The sequence below is a fragment of the Lepus europaeus genome, chromosome 4, assembly GCF_033115175.1.
Source record: "Lepus europaeus isolate LE1 chromosome 4, mLepTim1.pri, whole genome shotgun sequence".
Lineage (NCBI taxonomy): Eukaryota > Metazoa > Chordata > Mammalia > Lagomorpha > Leporidae > Lepus > Lepus europaeus.
Genome location: NC_084830.1, coordinates 33,551,245 through 33,575,034, shown reverse-complemented (window position 1 = coordinate 33,575,034; position 23,790 = coordinate 33,551,245). Strand labels below are relative to the sequence as shown.

The window sequence follows — 23,790 nt, the reverse complement described above, 5'->3', positions numbered from 1 at the left end:
TGGCACATACACAGATTACTAACCCACTCTTAGAGATCCCTGGGAAGCCCTTACGTGTAATGGGGCCCAAAATTTACCATACTAGCTGCCAGTGATCCAAATAAACTGTGATTTCTTATATGTGTCTTAAATTTCCTCACATACAACTCATACCCTTAAGGCAGCTGTAGCTGTTAGTCAGATTTATCCAGATGAATTTAAGACAGCCTAACACCATGGAGGATAGGGATGTGTGGAGGACAGGCTAATTGCATGTTTTCCATAAATAGACTGGGGAGGGTTTCTAGTCTCAAAGAAAGTCCTTTGACTTTGCATGGAGTGAAACAGCAAAATATTGAGAAGAGGCAAGAAAGATGTGCATCTGGTCATAGTCCTGGTTCCCCAGAGCCTTCGAATAGTATCAGTATATTCCAAAGTTCCTAAGTGTCCTAGAAAAGGACTACTTAAGCAATAAGAGGACCTCTGGGAAGGCAGAGTCCTGGGGCCAGGAATAAGAAGCCTTCTATTTCAGGTCTTTGGTTTCTAGGCAGCCATCAGCAGAAACATATGCCTTCACATGTCAAACTGTGAGAGAGAACCTGTGAACAGTGCCCACAAGGTCAGACTGGTGTATGTAAAACCACTGAAGACAAATTAGCAGGAATGCATAGACTTGAAGCACCTTTGAACTGTCGCTATTAGATTACACAAGCTCTCATACGTGTGTGGCCTTATTGAAGAAACTGTCCTGGAGGAGGTCATGGGAGTGGGAGGAATCTGAAAAACTGAGCAATTATCCAAAAAATGTTCCAGTCATCCAGATACCTCCTAAGTTGACAGGGACTGAAATTCCCAAAGACTGTAGATTTCAAAGGATTGTGTAAGATCTGTTGGACAGGGATGTTTCCTTCTTCTCAAGCACACTGAATCATGGTTCGACCTTAATGGAAGAAACTCAAAGAACTGAATGCTCAAAGCACGAATCTGGAAGGAGCCTTAGCATGCCTAAAGTATATGTAGAGCTTATCCTGCTATAGTTGTTTTTTAAAAGGTCACTGTGACTACAGTGTAGGGAATAGAGTGGTGGGAGATGAGAATGGACATATGAAAGCAAGCTTAAAAGTTGTTTTATTGACTTTCCTATGATGGTTTTACCTAGGATTTGACAAGTGGGAACAGAGAGAGTTAGATATTGGTCATTGGTTAGACATGATGTTGTGAAGAGGTGAAGTAAATAGGATAAAGAAAAAACATTAGGCTCTAACAAAGTATGATGCATGGAAGTGCCAATTCATAAGGTAAATAACACAATGGGTGCAGTAGATTGAAGAGGAAACCTGAGACCTGCCAGGCTAGAAAAAGAGAACAGAAACTACAGTCAGTGTTAAAATTAACCTTGCAAATTATAAAATGCCTGAAGCATATGACAAGTGTTTAGTAATCTAATAGCTTTAGCAACTCATTAATATACACACTGAAAACTGAAAGGACAATAATTTTCCTTCCATTCCAAAAAGCATTCTGTTTTTAAAAGTTATATGTGATGAGAGAAATGCATGTGAATGATTTTCTTCTAAACAAGAAATGACATGAGAAAATATTCAATTAAGAAATGCATATTCTCCTACTATATTTTCATTCATTTTTCTTGTACCTGTTTATCTTCCTTTGTTCATCAATTCCAGCTTAAAATATGTTCTACTGAGCTCTTAATTTATCCAACCTTATTAAGATGACTTTGCTATGTTTGTTTAGATCAGGTATAATTAGAAAGCCTTAGAAGTCTGTGACATATGGCATTTCAAACAAGGCTCAAGTAAAATTCTTCATATGTTCTCACAATTCTACATTCTCATAAACCAAATGTCATAATACTCTTTCCCTATAGGTCAGATGCGATTATCTGAACTCCAGGAAATTGCTAGTTCTCTTGGACAAGCTGTAATTTTAGGAAAAACCAGCAGTATTTTTGGATTTAACATTTCTTCCATGTCTATTACCAGTCCTATCCCCAGCCCAAGTGATTCTGGTTGGAGTAAGGTAAGAAAATGAAACTAGTAAAAAATGCATTTTAGCTATTTAAATATTGTTACTGGGAGTGGGAATTCAGCAGAATACTTGTTAAAACTCCTCTTAGTACTTCTTCATCCTACATCAGAGTGCCTGGGTTCAAGTCCCAGATATGTTCCCAATCCCAGCTTTCTGTAAATGTGTACCTTGGGAAGCAGCAAATGATGGATCTAATAGTTGTGTTCCTGTCACCCATGTGGGAGACCTGGGATGGAGTTCCCAGCTCCCATCTGCTGTTGGTATTTAGGAAGTGAAGAAGCAGATGGGACATTTGTCTCTCTTTGTTTTACTCTCTTTCTCTCTGCCTCAAATAAATAATATTTTTTTAAAAAGTAAACTAGTATTGCTCATTTATTACTTTAACTCTCTGTTTTGGTTTCAAGTCAGAAATTTAGAGAGCATATCTTTCTAATTTATTGTTGACGTTTTTTATAGGATCACTAAAATGATATAGTAGTTTGAAAAAAACGGATCCTACCTTTTAAAAAAATTGTGTATTGGTTCCAAGTATGCTTGGCTGAATATTTATAACAAGCTTCCATAAATTTAATCTACAGGAAATAATGTAATAATACTAGCTTTACATATTGAACATGTTTTTAGTGAACAATTACTGTATTCCACTCTGCCTGACATATTTTGTGATTGAATGTAGTTTATTGTGGGAAAATCACCTCACACCTCACATCCATTCACAGGTGACTGCTCAGCCAGTGGAAAGGTCTGTGTTTCCTGTTCATCACGTGGCTTTTGTGTCCTCACTCTCTGTGATCACCCAGCCAGTGGCAGCACAGCCAGGACAGCCATTTTCTCAGCAGCCTTCAGTGAAGGCAGTAGATTCAGATGTAAGTTATAACTATATAGCTTACTTTGGTGAAGGAACTGAGCTATAACTTCTGAAGGGAGAGCCAACTTTACTAATCCTGTTGTGCTGTCTACCTCATTGCACTGCCCCTTAGAAGCTGCTCAAATACCTATAGATATCACCATTTACTGCTCTAAAAATATTCCTTTTAAATGAACTTGCTCTTCTGCCCATATTTATGTACTCTTTGTGGGGATAGTTTCTGTAGAATTTCCAGATTTTAAAATTTATAATGAGGCCTTGCATATCTTTAACAAGAAGCATGGAAATGGGACACTTGAAAGTCTTTTAATTCTATTTTTGTTTTCCTTAGGGTGCTTGTGTGTCAGTTGGAATTACTTCACTGACTTTGAAGGCCATTCTAAAAGACTCTAATAATTACCAGGTCAATGGACTTAGTGGAAATACAACCATTCCATTTAGTAGTTGTTGGGCCAACTATACAGACCTTACTCCTCTGAGGACAGGTGAGTACATGGATCCTTACATCTCATATACTAAAAGTAGGGACAATTATTATCTTAATGTACAAAGCACACCCTTTTCAATAATTTATAAAAATCAGAATACTATTCTCTGCCTTATATCTGAAATATTTAGTCTAACTCACGAAATATATTTAATATGCAAAAATAGATTAAAAATAAAAAATTAATGGAATTAAAACATAATTTGAGGTTATATATCAAAAATCACATCATTTACATTTTATACTCACCTCTATAATTTTGTTATTTTTTCACTGAATGTGCATTTTATTTACAGTAAGACTAATACAGAGATTTTCAGGTTCAAGAAAAGAAAGGATTAGGTGGGCCATACAACTTGAATGTCCCATATAGGACTTCAGAGTTGGCCTAGAAGTTGGTATAATCTTTCTGAAAGTAAGTGCAAAGGAGGAAACATGGGCATTATTAAGATTCATAGTACCTATCAAATAAACAAGCCAGTTGCAGTAGAGAATTTTAATATGCTCTGATGGCATAACAAATCTCTCTTATTAGAGTTTTTACAAGGAATACCCAATGAATATGCACTGATATTCTCAACATTGATGCACAGTCCCACTAGTAAAAGCCTTTCTCCTTGGGCCCAAATGATATATCCAAATAACAGATTTCCATTAGTGATGGCTTATAGAATATTTTAAAGGGATGAAATGAATCAACTGCTATAGTTGAGACAAACTCAATAATCCTTTTACCCTTACCTGGGAACCACTGAAGACCCTTACAGTTTTGGCCCAGTAGTGAAGATTCCAGTCGTGTAGATTCCACTTGGGATGCCAACATCCCATATCAAAGTGCCTGGGTTGAATCCTGGCTCTGCTTTTTTTTTTTTTTTTTTTTTTTTGGACAGGCAGAGGGATAGTGAGAGAGAGAGAGAGAGACAGAGAGAAAGGTCTTCCTTTTTGGCCGTTGGTTCACCCTCCAATGGCCACTGTGGCCAGCACATCGTGCTGATCCGAAGCCAGGAGCCAGGTGCTTCTCCTGGTCTTCCATGCAGGTGCAGGGCCCAAGGACTTGGGCCATCCTCCACTGCCTTCCCAGGCCATAGCAGAGAGCTGGCCTGGAAGAGGGGCAACCGGGATAGAATCCGGCGCCCCAACCGGGACTAGAACCCGGTGTGCTGGTGCCGCAAGGCGGAGGATTAGCCTGTTAAGCCACGGCGCCGGCCCAGGTACCTGGGTCCCTGCTACCTAGATTTGGTTCCAGGCTCCTGGCTTCAGCTATTGTGAGCACTTGGTGAATAAACTAGCAGATGGATGATCAATCTCTCTCCACCACCCTGCCCCCACCCCATCTGCCTTTCAAATAAAATGAAAATACATTTTAAAAAGACCTTGAAAAGCCTTAACTTCTGGCAATGTGATATAGTGGCACTCTCCACTTCTTACCTCTGCACTCTATACACACACATACACACACACATACACACCAGAATAAAATAAATTATAAACAGTAAAATAATTCCAACGAGGTCTTATTTTAAAAATACAACTAAATATCAAAAGCCAAAATAATTACAAATAATTTTTCCCTTTTTTTCCTTAGTGCTTTGATAACATCCTACACCAGATGTGTTTAGTCTGTCTGCTGGGCAGCAAGGTCATAACCTAATGTTTGTTAAGAGTCAAATAACACTAAGTTCAACATTATGCTGTTGGACAAGAACCTGGAGTATCCTGCTGCTTTCTGGTTAAGGGAACAAATTCTTTCATCAGTCAGCCTGAATAGTGGTAGGACTGGCATTCTTTTATGGGAAATGAGGTATCTGACAGGAACCTTGTCCAAAGGTTCCATGAAGGTGGGCCCAGTAAGTGGCCAGGGGCAAAGACTTGTCCTTGAAACCAAAGTTTTCAAACTGTCACTTTTAAATAACGGTGCTCCAACATGGTCACACTGGAGTGCTTGAGGAATAAAATAGGCTTTGGTATCTTATTGTGACAACTAAATAAAAATTAAAACACTTTCTTTTTCTACACTGAATTTTCTTTAAGAATTCAACACTTGGGGCTGGTGCTGTGGCATAGCAGGTTAAGCCACTGTGTGCAGCACCAGCATCCCAGTATGGGCACCGGTTACAGTCCTGGCTGCTCCACTTCTTGTCTAGCTCCTTGCTAATGCACCTGGGAAAGCAGTGGAGGATGGCCAAAGTACTTGGACCCCTGCCACCCACGTGGGAGACCTAGAAGAATCTCCTGGCTTCAGTCTGGTCCAGCTTCAGCCACTGCAGCCGTTGAGGGGTGAACCAGCAGATGGGAGATCGATCTCTCTCTTTTTCTGTCTCTTCATCTCTCTCTGTAACTCTGCCTCTCAAGTAAAATAAATCAATATTTTAAAAAGAGAAAGAATTCAAAGCTTCCCTTGGCATGTCTATCTGATCTACAATGGAGACAAGCTACTGCTTCTTGTTTCTTTTCCTTTCTCTCTCCTCCCTTTTCCATTCGTCTTCCCTACTATCACTTCATCTTCCTTTGCCCCCTAACTCACTACTATTTTTCCTGTCTTTTATCAAAGGTGGGCTCTCAATTCCCTGGATATGTCTACTAGGACAGCTAAATATAGTCACCTTGTTATGTTTAGTCTAGCCAGCAAGTTTGTAGATTAACCATACTAAAATTATAATAGCAAAATACAGGTAAGAACATTAACAAAATATTCTAATCACTTCACTGAAGGAAATCCCCTTCCAGATCAGACGGCAGGCTGAGTGGGTAGTAATACCCCTCACAGACAGCAAAGCCGGGCCGCCTGCATAAAGGAGATAGGGGTTGTGATTTATAGCAAAGAAAATAGGGATGTGAGAAATGGTGAGAGAAGAACGAAGTAAAGAGCTGCGATTACATTTTTTACCAACATGGATAAAGATAGTTCTTCTAACGGGCATTCGGGACATGTTTGTCTAGTGACCTATGTAATGCTTAGTGTTTGAGTTTCTACTGCTATGAAATAAAGCAGCCCCAACAGGCTTAACACAATAACTATTTCATTTGCTCACAACTGTATGGGTGAGGAATTGGGGCAAAGATGGTTCATATCTCTTCTGTGACATCTGGGGCTTCAGCTGGGGGATTCTGATGGCTGGGGCTGGCTAGGATGGCCTGATTGGGGTCATGGATGGTTTGACTAGGGCCTTGATTCTAGATTCAGACTGGGGTCTTCAGTTCTCCTTTGTGAGAAAAACTGGGTCTTTCTCCCAATACTGCAGGAGGAGAAAAACAAAACAAAACAAATACCCTGAATTCTTTACTAGTCAAAAGTATTTTTAAAATACACCTGCCACCAATATTAATGGTATTTTTCAAACTTAGAAATGTAAAAAAAAAAGTTATTTTGAGAACAGACTTCATGTACCTCACAGATAGAATTCAAAGAAGACAATTGTACTTTCCTCAAATAAATCATTGCCATGAGTGTCAGTGGCAGAAAAATATAAAGAACAGTGCTCATACATCTTGAAAAATATGAAATGAAAGCAGCAGTGTAGCCTCTGAAAAAGAAAGGAAGAATAAAACAGCAATGACTTTGTAAAAATATATCTTGGAGAAAACAAAGCAGTAAAAATGTATAGGGTTGTATATGTATTACAAACCCTGCTTTCTGTAGTATCTACTGTTAACAATAGCAGTAGATCTCCAAAATAAAATCATGTCAAGAAAAAATATATTCGGTATCTCTTATTCAAAAGTATGGGAAAATTTGGGGCCAACATTGTGGTATAGCAGGTAGAGCCACTGTCTGATGCCAGCATCACATATGGATACCAGTTTGTGTCCTGGCTGCTACACTTCCAATCCAGATCCCTGCTATTGGACTGGGAAAAGCAGTGGAAGATGGCCCAAGTATTTGAGCCCATGTCACCCATGTGGGACACAGATAATGCTCCTGGCTTCATTCAGCCTGGTTCAGTCCTGACCATTACGGCCATCTGGGGAGTGAACCAGCAGATGGAAGATCTCTCTCTCTTCTCTCTCTTTCTCTCTCTAGCTGACTTTCAAAAAATAAACAAACTATAAAAACTGTAGGAAAATTTAACATGCAGATTTAAAAATATTTGAATGAACTCTTTATCTTTTATGCTGTAAATGTTTGTAGCAGTATTTCTCTAAGATGTCTACCTGAGCTAAGGAGAAAGTCCTGCAATAGAAAAATAGCATCAGACTTAAAGCAAATGTGAAAAATGGTTTTAAAATACTGAATCTGAGCTGAGGGCATATGGTAGTTTGTTGTACTATTTTTCAACATTTTGAAATTCTTTAAAATAAAAATTTCAGTATCCCACCTATGTCCCCCAATGTGGCTGAAGCTCCCTTCCCCAAGTCAGATGTGCAGGGATGAAACATGGATCCAACACCATCATATCCCTTCCCCATCATGCCTCAGTTCAAATAGTCCGTGCGTGGGAAGGAATCCTCTGATGCAGGAACTGTTGCTGCAGAAAGAAAATCTAGTTCATGAGCAGATTGAACTCTTCCAACTCTGTGACCTTCTCCATACTTGTTTGTACTTAAATTTTTTGACCCAATTTCCAAAAATACAGTATTAGGAATCACATAGCATTTGAAAGTCAATGAAATCCAAATTGGAATTGTTTGAAAATCAGTAAACAATAAAAGGAAGTCAAATTGTTTGATGTTTTTTTTCTTTCTAGGAAAAAATTATAAGATTGAATTTATACTGGATAATGTTGTTCGGGTAGAATCTGGAACTTTCAGCCTGCCAGCACAGACTGTTTCTAGTGGTGGCGGCAGCAGCAGCAGCAGCAGCACCAGTACCAACAACAGCAAAGCATCAACTGTGGGTCCATCTGCCCAGATAATGACTGTAGTCATTAGCTGTCTGACAGGAAGATTCTTGCTCTTGGAAATATTTATGGCTTCAATTTTTATCTTGAACAGATCTATATGTAAGTACAATTCATTTTTAATACGATGTAACTCTCCATATATTGAGGTACTAATAAATGTTTCTAAAATAAAGACTTTGTGCCCTGTACTTACTCACAGCACTACTGAGGACACAAAGAGAAAATGACAGTCTCAATGGAAGAAACAAGACAATGATTCAAGAAATGTTATTCACAAAACTTGTTTGCCTAGAAGAATGTAGGGGATAAGAAGTGCAGTTAAGTTCAGAACTCTTCTGCAGTTGCAATGGGGCAGACACTTGGTTTGAAAAGGTTTAGGCAGTAAAAGTGATCATTTGACTAACACCAGTGGTAGTCTTGGTTCTGCAATGGTGAGACCCAAGGACTCAACAAATACTATCCAGAACTGTGTCTCTCTATCTCTTGGCTCCACTTTCGTTGGTAGTCACTTTATTCCCATGTTGGCTCCTCACCTACTCAGCATCTCCACGGTCACAATTCCACCAGTCCAAGAGCCAATGCAGAAAAAGCAAATGTATTTCCCAATAGCTTCTGCAAAAGTCTCAAAGCCGTTTCATTGACCTGACTTAATTGCGTGCCCCTTTCTAAACCAATCACCGTGGCCCAGGGTTCTAATTAGGTTTTCCTGGGTCACATGGGCAATGTTTCTGAAAATAGTAGACATGTGGTTTCACTAAAGAAAATCAAGGTGCTAGCTCTGGAGGTGGTAGGTATACATATGCAGAGGTAGTGAATATTGGGGACATTAATAGGAGAGGTTCTTATGGAAGAGAATGATTAGACATGACTACAAGTGTCACTCCATGAACAACACATAGAAGTCTGGATAGGGTACTATCCAGATAAAATATATAAGATTTGGAGAGGAAAGGAGAAGACACTTAAGATCAGGGATAGGATAGGAACAAAGAAAGAAGCGGGAGTGGAAAAAGTGGAAAACTATTTATGTTCATAGAATTCTTATTCTCCTTTCAAGCATACTTTTCCTGTTACCCCCATCTCAGTTAATGCCAATGCCATCTTTTCTGATCCTTCAGGATAATACAATTCCTTTTCCTTCAAGCTCTATATCCCTTCAAGTGCTCTATACCATCTATTTTTAGCCATATCTGTTATTGGTCCCTGTTTAAAGCCTTACTGTGGAGCAGGCATTTGGTAAAGCAGTTGAGATGCCATTTGGGATGCCTGCATCCCATGCCGCAATGTGTACTTCCAGTCCTGTCTCTGCTTTTAATTGCAGCTTCCTGTGCGCGCACACCCTGGCAGGAAGCAGTTGATGGCTCAAGTATTTGGGTTCCTGCTGCCCATGTGAGAAATACAAATGAAGTCTCTGGCTCTTGGATTAGCTTGACTCAGACCCGGCTGTTATAGGCATTTGGGGAGTGAATTAGCAGACAGAAGACTTCTCTGTGTCTATGTCTCTCTGCCTTTAAAATAAGTGAAAATAGGGCCAGCGCCGTGGCTCAACAGGCTAATCCTCCGCCTTGCGGCGCCGGCACACCGGGTTTTAGTCCCGGTTGGGGTGCCGGATTCTGTCCCGGTTGCCCCTCTTCCAGGCCAGCTCTCTGCTATGGCCCGGGAGTGCAGTGGAGGATGGCCCAAGTCCTTGGGCCCTGCACCCTCATGGGAGACCAGGAGAAGCACCTGGTTCCTGCCTTCGGATCAGCGCAGTGCACCGGCCGCAGCGCGCCGGCCGCGGCGGCCATTGGAGGGTGAACCAACGACAAAGGAAGACCTTTCTCTCTGTCTCTCTCTCTCTCACTGTCCACTCTGCCTGTCAAAAATAAAATAAATAAATAATAAATATAAAAAAAGTGAAAATAAAAATAAAAAGTCTCACAGCTCTAATTACATTTTTCTTCTCACTTGACCTATTATCATAGCCTTTTAAATTTCTTACTCTCAAACTCCCTCACTTCCAGCCTATTCTCCATGTTGCTGTTACACAATTATGGTAATCTCAAATGCTTAAAGATTCCTCATGACATGAAAAATGTAATCAACACCAAGGCCTTGAAACTAATTTTAAAGACTACCTACTTTTACCCAATTATTCCTAGAAAACATTCTTTCCATCCCATATATGCCTTCCATGTGGGCCATCTTCCTCTGTTCACCAAGTCAGCCTCTCAAAATACCTTTCTAGGTTCTGCTCAAATCTCCCTTATTCTAGGAAGTTTCCTTTGTCCCTTCTCACTCTATATAAAACATTTAGTTTTCCTTTCCCTTGGTCTCCAGTTGCACTCTATTTATACCTGTATTATACCTGTATTTTGTAGTATACATACATTAAGCTTACATTAAGAGTTATCTTCCTCACTAAATTGTGAACACTTATAGGACCACATTTCTTACATAGTAAGAGAACCAAAAATTTGTTTAGGTTAATTTCAAATCTTAAAAGGAAAGTTAGTCATCACCTGTGATTTAGAGAGACATGTTGAGTTGGGGGTATTGAGGGAAAATTGTAAAGAGCTTTGATTGGCAGATATTAATCAGTTGGCATATGATTTAATGAGGGAAAGATTCTGATAAATCACAAAGTGAAAAAGAAACAGCACATTGGACATACTGAGAAAAGTTTAAGAAGAGTTTGAGGTAGAGTAATTATTTAGAAAGATATGTAGTATTTCAAGTAATAAATGCCAAGACTAGATTTTACTTGTCAATGCTTATGTAGAGAAGGATGAAGGGACACAGTATATTAGACTGGTTCTTGGGAGAGTTAAGACAAACTGTAGGCTAAAAGCAGTGGCTAGCACTTCAAAACAGCAGCAGCCCTACCATCGGAAGAAGTAAACCCTTTCCTCCCTGATGGCAGAATCTGAGGTCCAGCTATCAAAGAAGTAACATGTTGCAGAGACAGGGTCCTGTCCTCTCATTTCTGAATACAGACATGGGGTATGGAGATTAGGAACAACCGGTAAATAACCAACACACACACACACACACACATACACATATATTGCCAGTTATCTTGTCTTCAGAATTCTAACAAAAAGACCAGTAGTTTTTTTTTTTTTTTGATAGTGTGTTAAGTGTACTTAAATCCATTTTTTCTCCTCTCAGAAGCATTGAATATAAGAAGTAATTGGCTGAATGTATCTGTACTACCTAATATATACTTGTGAATTTTGTGTTTCTTCATTAAATGCATTGTTTTATAATCCCCTTCACTGACTTTCATCCTGATTATTCCTAAAAACTTTAGTATCATATCAAATTGAAAAAGATATATTTTAAAATCATTACTAAATGATACTATTCCTTTGTCTTTTTGAGGGCTTTTACTAAATAAAAAAGTTAATTGATGCCTTCTCCTTTGCTACTAAATATATTACCATTTTTTCAAGTAAGAAATACATGGTTAAGCACCATTAATGAGTTTGAATGCTGGGTTATTTTATAACTTTGCCTTCTGAATTAAAAATATTTTACTTTTAAGAAAATCATGAAGATCCATTAAATAAATAAAACAGTATAACTTGAATGTGAAAATATGCCAAATATATATATATATTTATATATAAGTACTACAATTCTGTTTAACATTAAATTGGAAAACTTTAAATACTTTTAAGTATTATTTTTGTCTTATTAACCATATCATAAAATTTTATAAATTTTAAAATTAAGACATTTGAAATGGTACTATACATTATTGATTTTTATATTTTTTTCACTTTTCAGAAAGCAACTAAAGTGCTCTTTGGAAGAACGAACTAAGCAAAAACACAAGAATTGCTTATTTATGAACTATTTTGTTGCACAAGAAGTCTACATTTTTGAGAAAATATGCTAAACTATTTTTATAATACATAAATGTACTAATTAGCTTTAATTGCAAAAAATCTGATTTCTTTAAAATATAAAGTGTTTTGATTCCTTATATTTGTATTTCAAAAACCTCCAGAAATCTCTGATTTGAAAGAGGTATGCCACCTCTGAATTATTGTACTAATAAATTAAAGAATCCTTTAAAGTATCATAGCAATAAATCAAAGAATCCTCTAAGGTATGGATTGTCTGAATTTGACTTAGACTCTTTAGATCATACTGGAAGCATTTGGGGTTTAAATTTTTTTTTATTTATCTTATTTACTTGAAAGTCACAGAGAAAGATAGAGACAGACCACTGGTTCATTGCCCAAATGCCCTCAACATTCAAGGCTGGACAAAGCAAAAGCCAGGAACCTGAAAGTCAATCTAGGCCTTCTATGCACGTAGCAGAAACCCACCCACTTAAGCCATCATTTTGTGTCTTCCAGGGTATACATTAGAAGTACGCTGGAATTGGGTGTAGAGGTAGGACTTGAATTCTGGCACTCTGATACAGGATGCCAACATCTTAACTGCTAAGGCAAATGCTGGCCCTGAGAGTTTTAATATGAGGGAAGGACTCTGATTTTCCCTATTCTTTCATGAGGCTCTGATTTCCAACAATCTGTGCCATTCTAATTTCTAAGGACTTTTAAGAAATGAAATTTTTTCAGCCTTTCTCAGACTGAGTTGCTGTCTTTCAAGCCCACAGGAACCCCAGCAATTCTAGACTCTCCTGTATTTCTGGGCTTGCCAAACCTTGACCTATATTCCAGGAAGAGTTTCCTTGGTTTGCCTAGAATGGGCTTTTGGAACAAGTACAGACACTCCTGCCTACACCTCTTTCCATTCAAAACTATCTCTGCTAGGAGTACAACCTCACTCAACTCCAGGTGACAGCAAAACAGAAGAACCTTATTTTTAAGAGGATAAATGAGTGAATGCAGAAAACCCACATTTTAGTGTATTCAAATTAACCCCAAGCTCTCATATTATAAAAATGCAATTGTCACTCAGAAAATTCTAAAGGAACACTTAGTTTGACAGCTCCCAATAGAGGCATTGCAGTTATGTCCAGAGCAGGTAGAGTAGATAATAACAAAACTTACTTTCCAGCAAGTGACAGTCAGCAAGTGTCTGGGACACTGAGAGAATTCAATAATGCTCTTACCATTCTCTCTTGTGTACCATCTCTTAGTGTATCGACATCAGATCATTGTTAGTCTTGCTTACCAGAAAAATGATAAACATTTACTATGCAGTAAATTCAAATATCTCTGTATATATTTGGCATTTCGTTAAGTTGAACAAGTACTTCTTTAGCATTTACTAGTTACTGAATGAGAGGACTACAAGGAATCAGGTGCTATGGCCAAGAACTGACAGGATGATTGGGCAAATTGGGAAACAGATCATTTGAATACAATGTGGTACATAAGAGAGATAGATGCATGGTGCTAAGGGGGTAGATAACAGGGGCACTCCCCTGCAGGGTGGGCATCTTTTGAGGATGTAGAGGGATGAGAAATAGCTTCCAGAAGAAGTGTTGTGTGAGAGGAGTGTTGAAGAATAAAACCATGGGATTAGGAATGTTGTCCCAGCAGAAGGTATGGTGGCAAGAGCAAATGTTGAAATACCACTATACAGCAAGCTCCCTGAAGGTGAGGGTTTCTACCCTTCTCGGCCTTTGTTCCTGTCATTTCACAAAATATCTGGCACTAATGGATGCTTATGTACTTTCTATTGGATGATTGAAGCATGGAGTGTGGGGAAATCAGCAGGTAGTTAGATGCTATAGGAGCACCAAACATAATAGGAAGAATGGCAAGAGACCAGGCTGGAGGGGAGGACAGCAGCTTTCTGTCTATTTATATGGATTTGTTCTGTAAGTCTCAGGGATAGATATTTTTAAATATTTATTTGTTTGTTTATTAGAAAGGCAAAGTTATAGAAATAGAGGGGGAGACATAGATCTTCCATCTACTGGTTCATCCCCCAAATGGCCGTAACAGCCAGGGCAGGGTCAGGTTGAGGCTAGGAGCCTGGAAATATATCTGGGTCTCCCACATGGGTGGCATACGCGAGGGACTTGGGCCATCTTTCTGTTACCTTCCAAAGCACATTAGCAGTAAGCTTGTTCCTAAGAGGAGCAGCTGGGACTCAACCAAGGATGCTGGTGCACAGTGGCTTAACCTGCTATGCCACAATTCCAGCCCCCCAGGGATATAGTTTTGACCAGATATTGAAATAGAACTTTGGTTAAGATAAAGTACAAAAGGAGGGAAAAAAAGCTTAACATTTTTAAAGTAGACTAAAAAAGCAGAAAATTAAAGGGGGATTTTTGAAGAACAGTTTTCTGGAGGCTATGGTCCTGGGCCTCAGGCACTTTGCAGAGGCTCATGGAAAGCTTAACAGATGTTCCCTGAGATTCAGGGTACAGGATGGTCTTCAATCTGAATGATAGCTGGTGAATCATAACAGAGAGTAGGTGGCTGAAGCACTGTATGGCTACCAAGTTCAGGGTGGCAGTTTAGGAAATATCAGCTTAGCTTCTCCACAGTTAGTTGGGCAAAGTATGTATGTGTGTTTCTCATGCACCTGATAAGGACTGTGTATGTGTTAGGGAGAGACAGAGAGAACGGGAGGGATGAAGGAAGGAAGGGTGATGGGGAGAGAGACAGCTTGACAGCAGTGGGGAGGATGTATGTCTTATCCAAGAGGGCTGACTAGAAGGGAAATAAACTGCAGGAAAATGAAACTGGAAAGAGACCACTGAATGCCTAGAAGCTATAGAAAAGTTCAAGTCAACAGATGCAACAGAAATGTCATGATTTGGAAGTAACTGCAGTTAAGAAGTTCCTTCCCAATGAGGTCTTTGAAGAACACATGACAGCCCCTTCATTAGGAACATTTTGCTGCTTGTCACGGGGCAGCAGGTCCGATAGAGCTCCTCAGGGCCAGCCTGGGAAGCTCGGGGGCCGAGGGATGATGAGTGTCGGTGGCAAAGGAATCACACACCAGAGCCGGGAGATCAGTCAACGCCCAGGGCACAGCCGGGTCCTCAACTTTATTGGGAGGGGGAAAAGCTTTTATAGACACAGAAAGTGGGCTGTCCAGGGCACAAGAGAACTGAGCCAACCAGCTAAAAGGTCAGGCAGGACACGAGCCGAGCCGGGCACGCCCTCCAAAGCCTATCACAGCCAAGGACACATACTGTTCACAAGTACGGAAGTCTCCTGTCAGGCAAGGTACCTCCTCCAGGGGCCATCTTGGGTTGTTGGAAACGCTGAGTCACTGGAATGCGGAAGTGTGGTAAACTTGAGCAAAGGCTTAGCGGCCTTGTTTCCTTTTCAATTGGAGCCCCCCACATCATTTGCCATGTCCAAGGAGCACAGATAACTGATCATACACCACCAGGTAACTGAACACTTTCCCACTCCCCACTCCCAATAAGCCCTCACTTCATGCTGAGATGTTAAAATCAAGTGTTTTAATGCATAATCCAGTTTATTTTCTATTCTAAGAATTGTCCTTTCTGTTAGAGAATCAAATTCACAAAACTCCAATTCTGGTATTTGTAGACCCTATATTCCGGTGCTGTAATAGAAACAAAAATATTGTTCATATCAGAACACTGTAAAAGCCGCAAGATTGACAATTGTCTGTAGTTTTTCTTCACATAAAGTTTTAATTCAACCCACTGGAAACTGTCATAATGTTTCTACAGATTTTCAATACAGGTTTTGCTAACACAAGTTATATGGCACTAAAAGAAAATTGTAAAAATTTGTTTCTTAGCCACAGACTTTGGCAAAAAGTTCCTGATTTAACTGATCTAAATTTTTGACTCTCTGCCTTTTACACATCTCATAAAGGGTGGGTGTCCTGCTGTAGCAGGTTAGGCCACTACCTGTAATGCCAGCATCTCATATGAGCACTGGTTCAAGTCCCAGCTGCTCCACTTCTGATCCAGCTCCCAAATGATGTGCCTGGAGAAAAGCAGCAGATGGCAGTTGTGTGACCACCTGGAAAATGAACCAGCAGATAGAAGATATCTCTGTGTGTGTGTGTGTTTGTGTCTGTGAGACTCTGCTTTTCAAATAAATCTTTTTAAAAAGAAGAACTTCATAGAATTATCACAGTACTTATGTTCATTTTGTCATATTAACTATGCTAATTTTATTTATATATTTATTTGAAAGAGTGATAAAGTTTCCATCTGCTTGTTTACTCCGCAAATAAGCCAAGCAAGGGCAAAATCAGAAGCCAGGAACTCTATTAGGATCTCCCAGGTGGGTGACAAGAGACCTAAGTACTTGAACCATCATCTGCTTCCTCTCAGGGTGTGCATTAGCAGAAAGCTAGATTAGACATGGAGGTTGTACACCCTCCAGCTAGTCCACCATGGGGTGCCAATGCCAGCATCCCAAGTGGCACTTACACACCTGTACCTCAATGATTAATTTAAAATGACTGAATCCTTTGGAAGCCCTGAGTAATATGGTTCATATAGCATCTGTTCACATGTTAGCCACTGTTTTTTTTCTTTTAGGTTCTTTACTTTTAAATAATGTTTCTCTAAACATTGCCATATTAGTTATTGACATTTAAATTCTTAAAATATTTTTTAATTTTTTTATTATTGGAGAGACACATAGAGAGAGATCCCACCTACTGATTCACTCCTCAAGTGCCCACAGTGGTCAGGGGTGGCCAGGCCCAAGCTAGAAGCCAGGAACTCAATCCTGTCTCCCATGTATTTGTGTCTGCCATGTATTTGTGGCACTCTGATGTGGGAAGTGGGCAGGTGTCTTAAACCCTAGGTTGAGCATCCTCCTCTAAATTTTTAGAGTAACTTTTTAGTGTAAATAGGCTATTTAATGATAAATATCCTCTGGTGTGTTAATACTATTTTATCCAAGATCTGAAAATTTGGTAAAGTATAAATATTATCTTGGTCAATATAGAGGGTTATAAAAATATAATATTGTGGAATATTCTAGAAATCTCTTTTTTTTTTTTAACAGGCAGAGTGGACAGTGAGAGAGAGAGACAGAGAGAAAGGTCTTCCTTTGTCGTTGGTTCACTCTCCAATGGCCACCGCAGCCGGTGCGCTGCGACCGGCACACCATGCTGATCCAAAGGCAGGAGCCAGGTGCTTCTCCTGGTCTCCCATGGGGTGCAGGGCCCAAGCACTTGGGCCATCCTCCACTGTAGTCCCGGGCCACAGCAGAGAGCTGGCCTGGAAGAGGGGCAACCGGGACTAGAACTTGGTGTGCCGGCGCCGCTAGGCGGAGGATTAGCCTGTTGAGCCACAGCGCCAGCCAGAAATCTCCTTTAAAATGGCTATTTTTCATCTCTTTACCTTTTCCTCATCCCTTCCTTTTATTTTCCTGCTGCATGGAAAAAGATACCTGCTCAGGCCAGGACAAAGGCTAACCTCCAGGGGAAGGGGGAAAGCACTCAATTGAAAGGTGTTTTGGTCTCTGACATTGTAGTGAACTATCCTAGCACTTGCTGTGTTAGGTTTTGATCATTACTTTATGGGATTCCTAATCCTAAGTGATAGGTCTCCTGGTTTCACCAGACTATTTTGTGGCAAAATGTGAAAACAGCATGAAAAGAGAATTAATCCTTCTTCCTGGGGGAGGTAGACAGAGACAATGCTAGGTCAAGAAAAGAGACAAAATACTAACACACACTCCTATGGAGTTATTACCTGAACCCCCCAAAAGAGAAATGCCTAAACTTTGATGGAAATTCATTATGACGCTGGGTTTGAGGAACCTATATGAAGGGTTGTATCCTTCTTCCACACTTGTCAGTGGGCATGTTCTATTTCCTTATGTTGACTGTAGCTGGTAAGGGGCGTTCAATTTTCGGTGAAAGACACATTGAGATTTATTTCTCCAACTTTCCTCTCTCTAGAGTAGCTACAGACACATGTGTGAGACCAAAAGTGAAAGGCCTGCCATATGGGTTGCAGTAAGGTACTTGAAAAGTTGAGGGCACTCTAGCTAATTACAAACTTTTTGCCACCCCACTTGTAGTTCCTTAGTTCTCCAGTTATTATGACTCAGACTAAAATTAGAAAGTTTCTCATGGGAAAACTGTTCTTCCAGCAATGCTGTTTACCCACAAATTCTGCTTTTAATAGATAATAAAAGAAGTTCCTTTAGGGTAAGAGTTACATGTTCTTTTGACTTCTCTAAAATGCTTAGCACACACTTTGCCCATAGTAAGTGTTGAAAAAACTGTTTAAATAAATGAATAAGTAGGATGTATGAGGAAACTTTTCCTTTACCAGATTTTTGTGGTAAAAATTTCTTCCAAAAATTATAGAAATTGCATTTTATCCTGACTTAAAAGGCTTAGCATTTCAAATAACAGTGTATAAAATTTACAGCCAGTTAAAGACCAACTAGTTATGGTTGCTATGGTAATGGGCTCTGTGCCTCTGAACAGAAAAAAATAATTCCTTTGGACAAGATATTTATGAGCGTGCCAGGCTACATGGTAAGAGTATTTACCTTTGGTTTTTCTTCAGAGCAATTTATGAATTCAGGCAGATGATCCTTATACATATATATATATATATATATATATACTATGTATATATATGTATATTTATATAAATTATCCCTAGGAAGAGAGAAAATAAATTTTCTTACATTGAAAACTTCTAGTATGATTATAACATGATTTTAATTCTCACTTATAAAGCATTTAAATTCAAATGAGAAGTACAGCAAGAAATATATATCTCATTGTGAAGAGACAAGTAATTTTTACTGTATAAAATGTACAGTATCTGTAGACAAATACTTTTTTTTAAATTTGACAGGCAGAGTTAGACAGTGAGAGAGACAGAAAGGTCTTCCTTCCATTGGTTCACCCCCCAAATGGCTGCCACAGCCGGCACGCTGCGCCAATCTGAAGCCAGGAGCCAGGTGCTTCCTGGCTCTCCCATGCGGTCTCCCATGCGGGTGCAGGGGCACAAGCACTTGGGCCATCCTCCACTGCCTTCCCAGGCCACAGCAAAGAGATGGACTGGAAGAGGAGTAATTGGGACTAGAACCTGGCGCCCATATGGGAAGCCAGTGCCGTAGCGGAGGATTAACCAAGTGAGCCATGGCGTCGGCCCCGACAAATACTTTTAACAACAATTGGTGATATATCTAATATTTTAAATGGCCAGATGTGGTTAAGGGAAATTCAGAAACAACAGCAGAGACAAAAAGCTTAAAAATCAACAAGACATATATCCTCCCAAAGGAATTTGAATTGATGGGCAGTGGCAAATCTGTATTTTTAACAGGACTGTTAACCAAGAAGACAGCTGTATTTTTAAAATATTTACATGACTTTACCCAAAGGAAATTAAATTGGCAAACAAAAAAGCTGTCTGCACATTAATGCTTATTGCAGCTCAATTCACAATAGCTAAGACCTGGAACCAACCCAAATGCCCATCAACAGTAGAGTGGATAAAGAAATTATGGGACATGTACTCTATAGAATACTATACAGCAGTCAAAAACAATGAAATCTGGTCATTTGCAACAAGATGGAGGAATCTGGAAAACATTATGCTGAGTGAATTAAGCCAGTCCCAAAGGGACAAATATTATATGTTCTCCCTGATCAGCAACAACTAACTGAACACCAAAGGGGAAACCTGTTGAAGTAAAATGGACACTATGAGAAACAGTGACTTGATCAGCTCTTGTCCTGACTGTTGATGTACAATGTAATACTTTACCCATTTTAGTATTTTTTTTTTTTGGTTCTAGTACGAGTGGTAAACTCTGTAACACACAATTATTCTTAGATATTTAAATTTTAACTGAAAAGTGATCCCTGTTAAATATAAGAGTGGGAAAAAGAGAGGGAGGAGATGTACAATTTGGGACATGCTCAATCGGACTTGCCCCAAATGGTGGAGTTAGAAATGTGCCAGGGGATTCCAATACAATCCCATCAAGGTGGCATGTACCAATGCCATCTCACTAGTCTAAGTGATCAATTTCAGTTCACAATTGATCACACTGATAGGTCTAAGAGTCAAAGAGACCACACAAACAAGACTAATGTCTGCTAATACTAACTGATAGAATCAAAAAGGGAGAGAACAATCCAACATGGGAAGCGGGAGACACAGCAGACTCATAGAATGGCAGATGTCCTAAATAGCACTCTGGCCTCAGAATCAGCCCTTAAGGCATTTGGAGCTGGCTGAAGAGCCCATGAGAGTATTTTAGGCATGGAAAGCCAAGACACTCTGGGGGAAAAAAAAAAAAAAGACTTAAATGAAAGATTTCTGTGAGGCAGATCCCAGTGGAAAGAACGGGGCCATCAAAGAAGGAGGTACCTTTCTCTGAAGGGAGGAGAGAACTTCCACTTTGACTATGACCCTATTGGAATAAGATCGAAGTCGGCGAACCCTAAAGGCTTCCATAGCCTTGGCAACTCATGACTAGAGCCTAGGGAGATTACTGATGCCATAAACAAGAGTGTCAAATTGTTAAATCAACTACAGGAGTCACTGTGTACTTACGTCTCATGTGGGATCTGTCCTTAATGTGTTGTCCAATGTGAAGTAATGCTATAACTAGTACTGAAACAGTATTTTTACACTTTGTGTTTCTGTGTGGGTGCAAACTGATGAAATCCTTATTTAGTATATACTGAATCAATCTTCTGTATATAAAGATAATTGAAAATGAAAAAAAAAAAACTTGGTGTTAAATTGGAAAATGCATAGAAAATTAATCAATTAAAAAAAATCATGCAGGATCTCTGTCCTTAATGTGCTGTACATTGTGATTTAATGCTATAACTAGTACTCCAACAGTATTTTTTACTTTGTGTTGCTATGTGGGGGCAAACTGTTGAAATCTTTACTTAATATATACTAAACTGATCTTCTGTATATAAAGAGAATTGAAAATGAATCTTGATGTGAATGGAAGGGGAGAGGGAGCGGGAAAGGGGAGGGTTGCGGGTGGGAGGGAAGTTATTGGGGGGGGCACTGTAATCCATAAGCTGTACTTTGGAAATTTATATTCATTAAATAATAGTTTAAAAAATATTTATATGACTGATATTTGGCATAGTCATTAAAACACTGCTTAAGATGCCCATTTCCCTTGGCCGGTGCCGCAGCTCTCATGGCTAATCCTCCGCCTGCAGTGCCGGCACTCTGGGTTCTAGTCCCAGTTGGGGCGCTGGTTCTGTCCCGGTTGCTCCTCTTCCAGTCCAGCTCTCTGCTGCGGCCCGGAAAGGCAGTGGAGGATGGCCCAAGTCCTTGGGCCCTGCACCCGCATGGGAGACCAGGAGGAAGCACCTGGCTCCTGGCTGTGGATCGGCATACTTCCAGCCATAGTGGCCATTTGGAGGGTGAACCAATGGAAAGGAAGACCTCTCTCTCTCTCTGTCTCTCTCTCTTTATCTAACTCTACCTATCCAAAAAGAAAAAACAAACAAAAAAAAAAAATGCCCGTTTCCCATATCCTAGTGCCTGGGTTCAGGTCCTGGCTATGTTCCCTATTCCAGCTTCCTACTAACATGCACCATGGGAAGCTGCAGATTCTGGCTCAACTGGATCCCTGCCAATCATATGATTGCACTCTCTGGCTCCTAGCTTCCTGTAGTCCCAGTCCTGGCTGTTGTAAGCGCCTAGGGAAGTGAACTAGTACATGGAAGATTCTCTCTCTCTTCTCTCTTCTCTCTCTCTCTCTCTCTCTCTCTCTCTCTCTCTCTCTCTCATCTCTATCATCTCTATCTCTATCTCTAATGAGTCAGCAAAGGACTAAGATGACTTAGAGGAATGAGAAAATAAAATACAAGACTAGGTAGGAGATTATTGTGACAATGTACTGAAATGATGGACATTGATAGGATTGAATGGACAAAACTTGTCAATAGACGCTATTATAAGAAAAACATCCCGTGCATAGTAGAAAAAAGCCTGCAGAGAGAGTGGAAGGTGCTTGAGTTCTAACAGTAGCTCCTTCATTCCATGTCTTTAAAACAGAGGGGGCAAAGGAAGCAGAGAGGGACGGGAGTCAGGGGCTGATTTCACGTTATACCTTCAAAGATTAATGTTCCTTCCACTTTTCCTTTTATAAAATCTTTATTTCTAAAATCTATCATCTATCCATATCTACCTATCTATCTATCATTATCTATCTATCTATCTATCTATCTATCTATCATCTTTGAGATGCAGAGACTGAGAAGATATAAAGACACAGAGTTTATTTATTTATTTGAAAGAGAGTTCCCATCTGCAGCCTCATCTCCCAAATGCCCATAATGCCAGTTGGGCTGAGTCAAAGCTGGGAGCCAGGAACTCAATCCAGGACTCCTATGTGAGTAGTAGCAACACAATCACTTGAGCCATCATTATCTGTCTCTGAGAGTGTGCATTAGCAGGAAGCTGGAATCAGGAGCAGAGCTGGAACTAGAACCCAAGGCTCTCTGATATGGCATGTGGGCATCCCACCCAGAAGCTTAACTACTGGGCTAAATGCCTGCCCTTTCCCTTTTTAAATATGTTAGGAAAAAATATGCCTATTTCTAGTTGCTGATGATAGATAATTCACTCCTATTTTGCTTGGAAACGTTATTCTCTGCTGATTATAGAATCCTCTCTATTTACTAGGTCCTACTGAATTGAAGATGGTAAGTTTATATGCCTGAAAACTTTCTTTGATTTTATTGCTGTTTCCAACACATTTTTCCATTCCTTGTAACAATTTAATTTACAAAATAAATCCTTAAGGCAGTAATTATTAATTTTGCTGATAAGAAAACAGATGCTCACACTTGTTCAAGGTCAAAGCCACAATGTACATTGTGCTGTAATGTAGCTGAATGAGACTTTCATGGTTTATTTTAAGTTTTCAACACACACAAGATATATCATGCTACAAGCTATTTTATATTGGTTATATGAATTTCAACACATTTATCCTTAGAAATTATAAAAGGTCTTATATGACCAGATATTTCTCAGATCAAGTCTACTTAACTCATAATATAGCTGAACTATCTAACAGCTCAAATAACATGTGAACACTAGCCAAGAAGTGTTACATTGCTAAACCTCACTACTAGACACAGAATGACAATTCACCTATATTTTCATTTGAATCCATTTCTAGTAATCAGAAAAATGTGTATTATTTTTCTCCATTCCTATACAGGCCCCTTTAGAAGGAACTTGCTTAACTCCAAATTGTTTTGAAATCTTAGGTTTTCCTATATTTATCAACAAAAATTCTTGTTAATTGTAAGAATAATTATGATGGAAAATATTTATTTCAATGTTTCACGGAAAAGTAATTTTCAATTAATAGAACAGAAATTAAAAAGTTGCTGCAGACAGCTTGATTTCTCTATGCAGCAATTGATCGGAAGTATTAAATGGTGATTCTGGATATTAAAAAGCAAGTTATAATTTTCTAGAATATTAAAGTTTGTCCTTTGGGAAGCAAGTAAAAATGTCTAAAATTTTCTTATAGGAGCTGGCACTGTGGTACAGTAGATTAAAGCCCCAGCCTGAAGCATCAGCATCCCATATGGGCACCGGTTCAAGTCCTGGCTGCTCCACCTCCAATCAAGATCTCTGCTATGGCCTGGGAAAGCTGTAGAAGATGGCC

General features: G+C 39.5%; 1 protein-coding gene across 1 annotated transcript in view; it reads left to right on the top strand.

Moving 5' to 3' along the window:
* Positions 1 to 12,019, top strand: part of PKHD1L1 (PKHD1 like 1) — a 180,747-nt gene extending 168,728 nt beyond the window's left edge. The window contains exons 74-78 of the mRNA XM_062189474.1: positions 1,868 to 2,019; positions 2,748 to 2,894; positions 3,228 to 3,381; positions 8,069 to 8,323; positions 11,996 to 12,019. Of these exons, the coding sequence (XP_062045458.1) occupies positions 1,868 to 2,019; positions 2,748 to 2,894; positions 3,228 to 3,381; positions 8,069 to 8,323; positions 11,996 to 11,997 (710 nt within the window). The 3' untranslated portion in view covers positions 11,998 to 12,019. The remainder of the gene's footprint in view (positions 1 to 1,867; positions 2,020 to 2,747; positions 2,895 to 3,227; positions 3,382 to 8,068; positions 8,324 to 11,995) is intronic.
* The last annotated feature ends 11,771 nt before the right edge of the window (positions 12,020 to 23,790 follow it).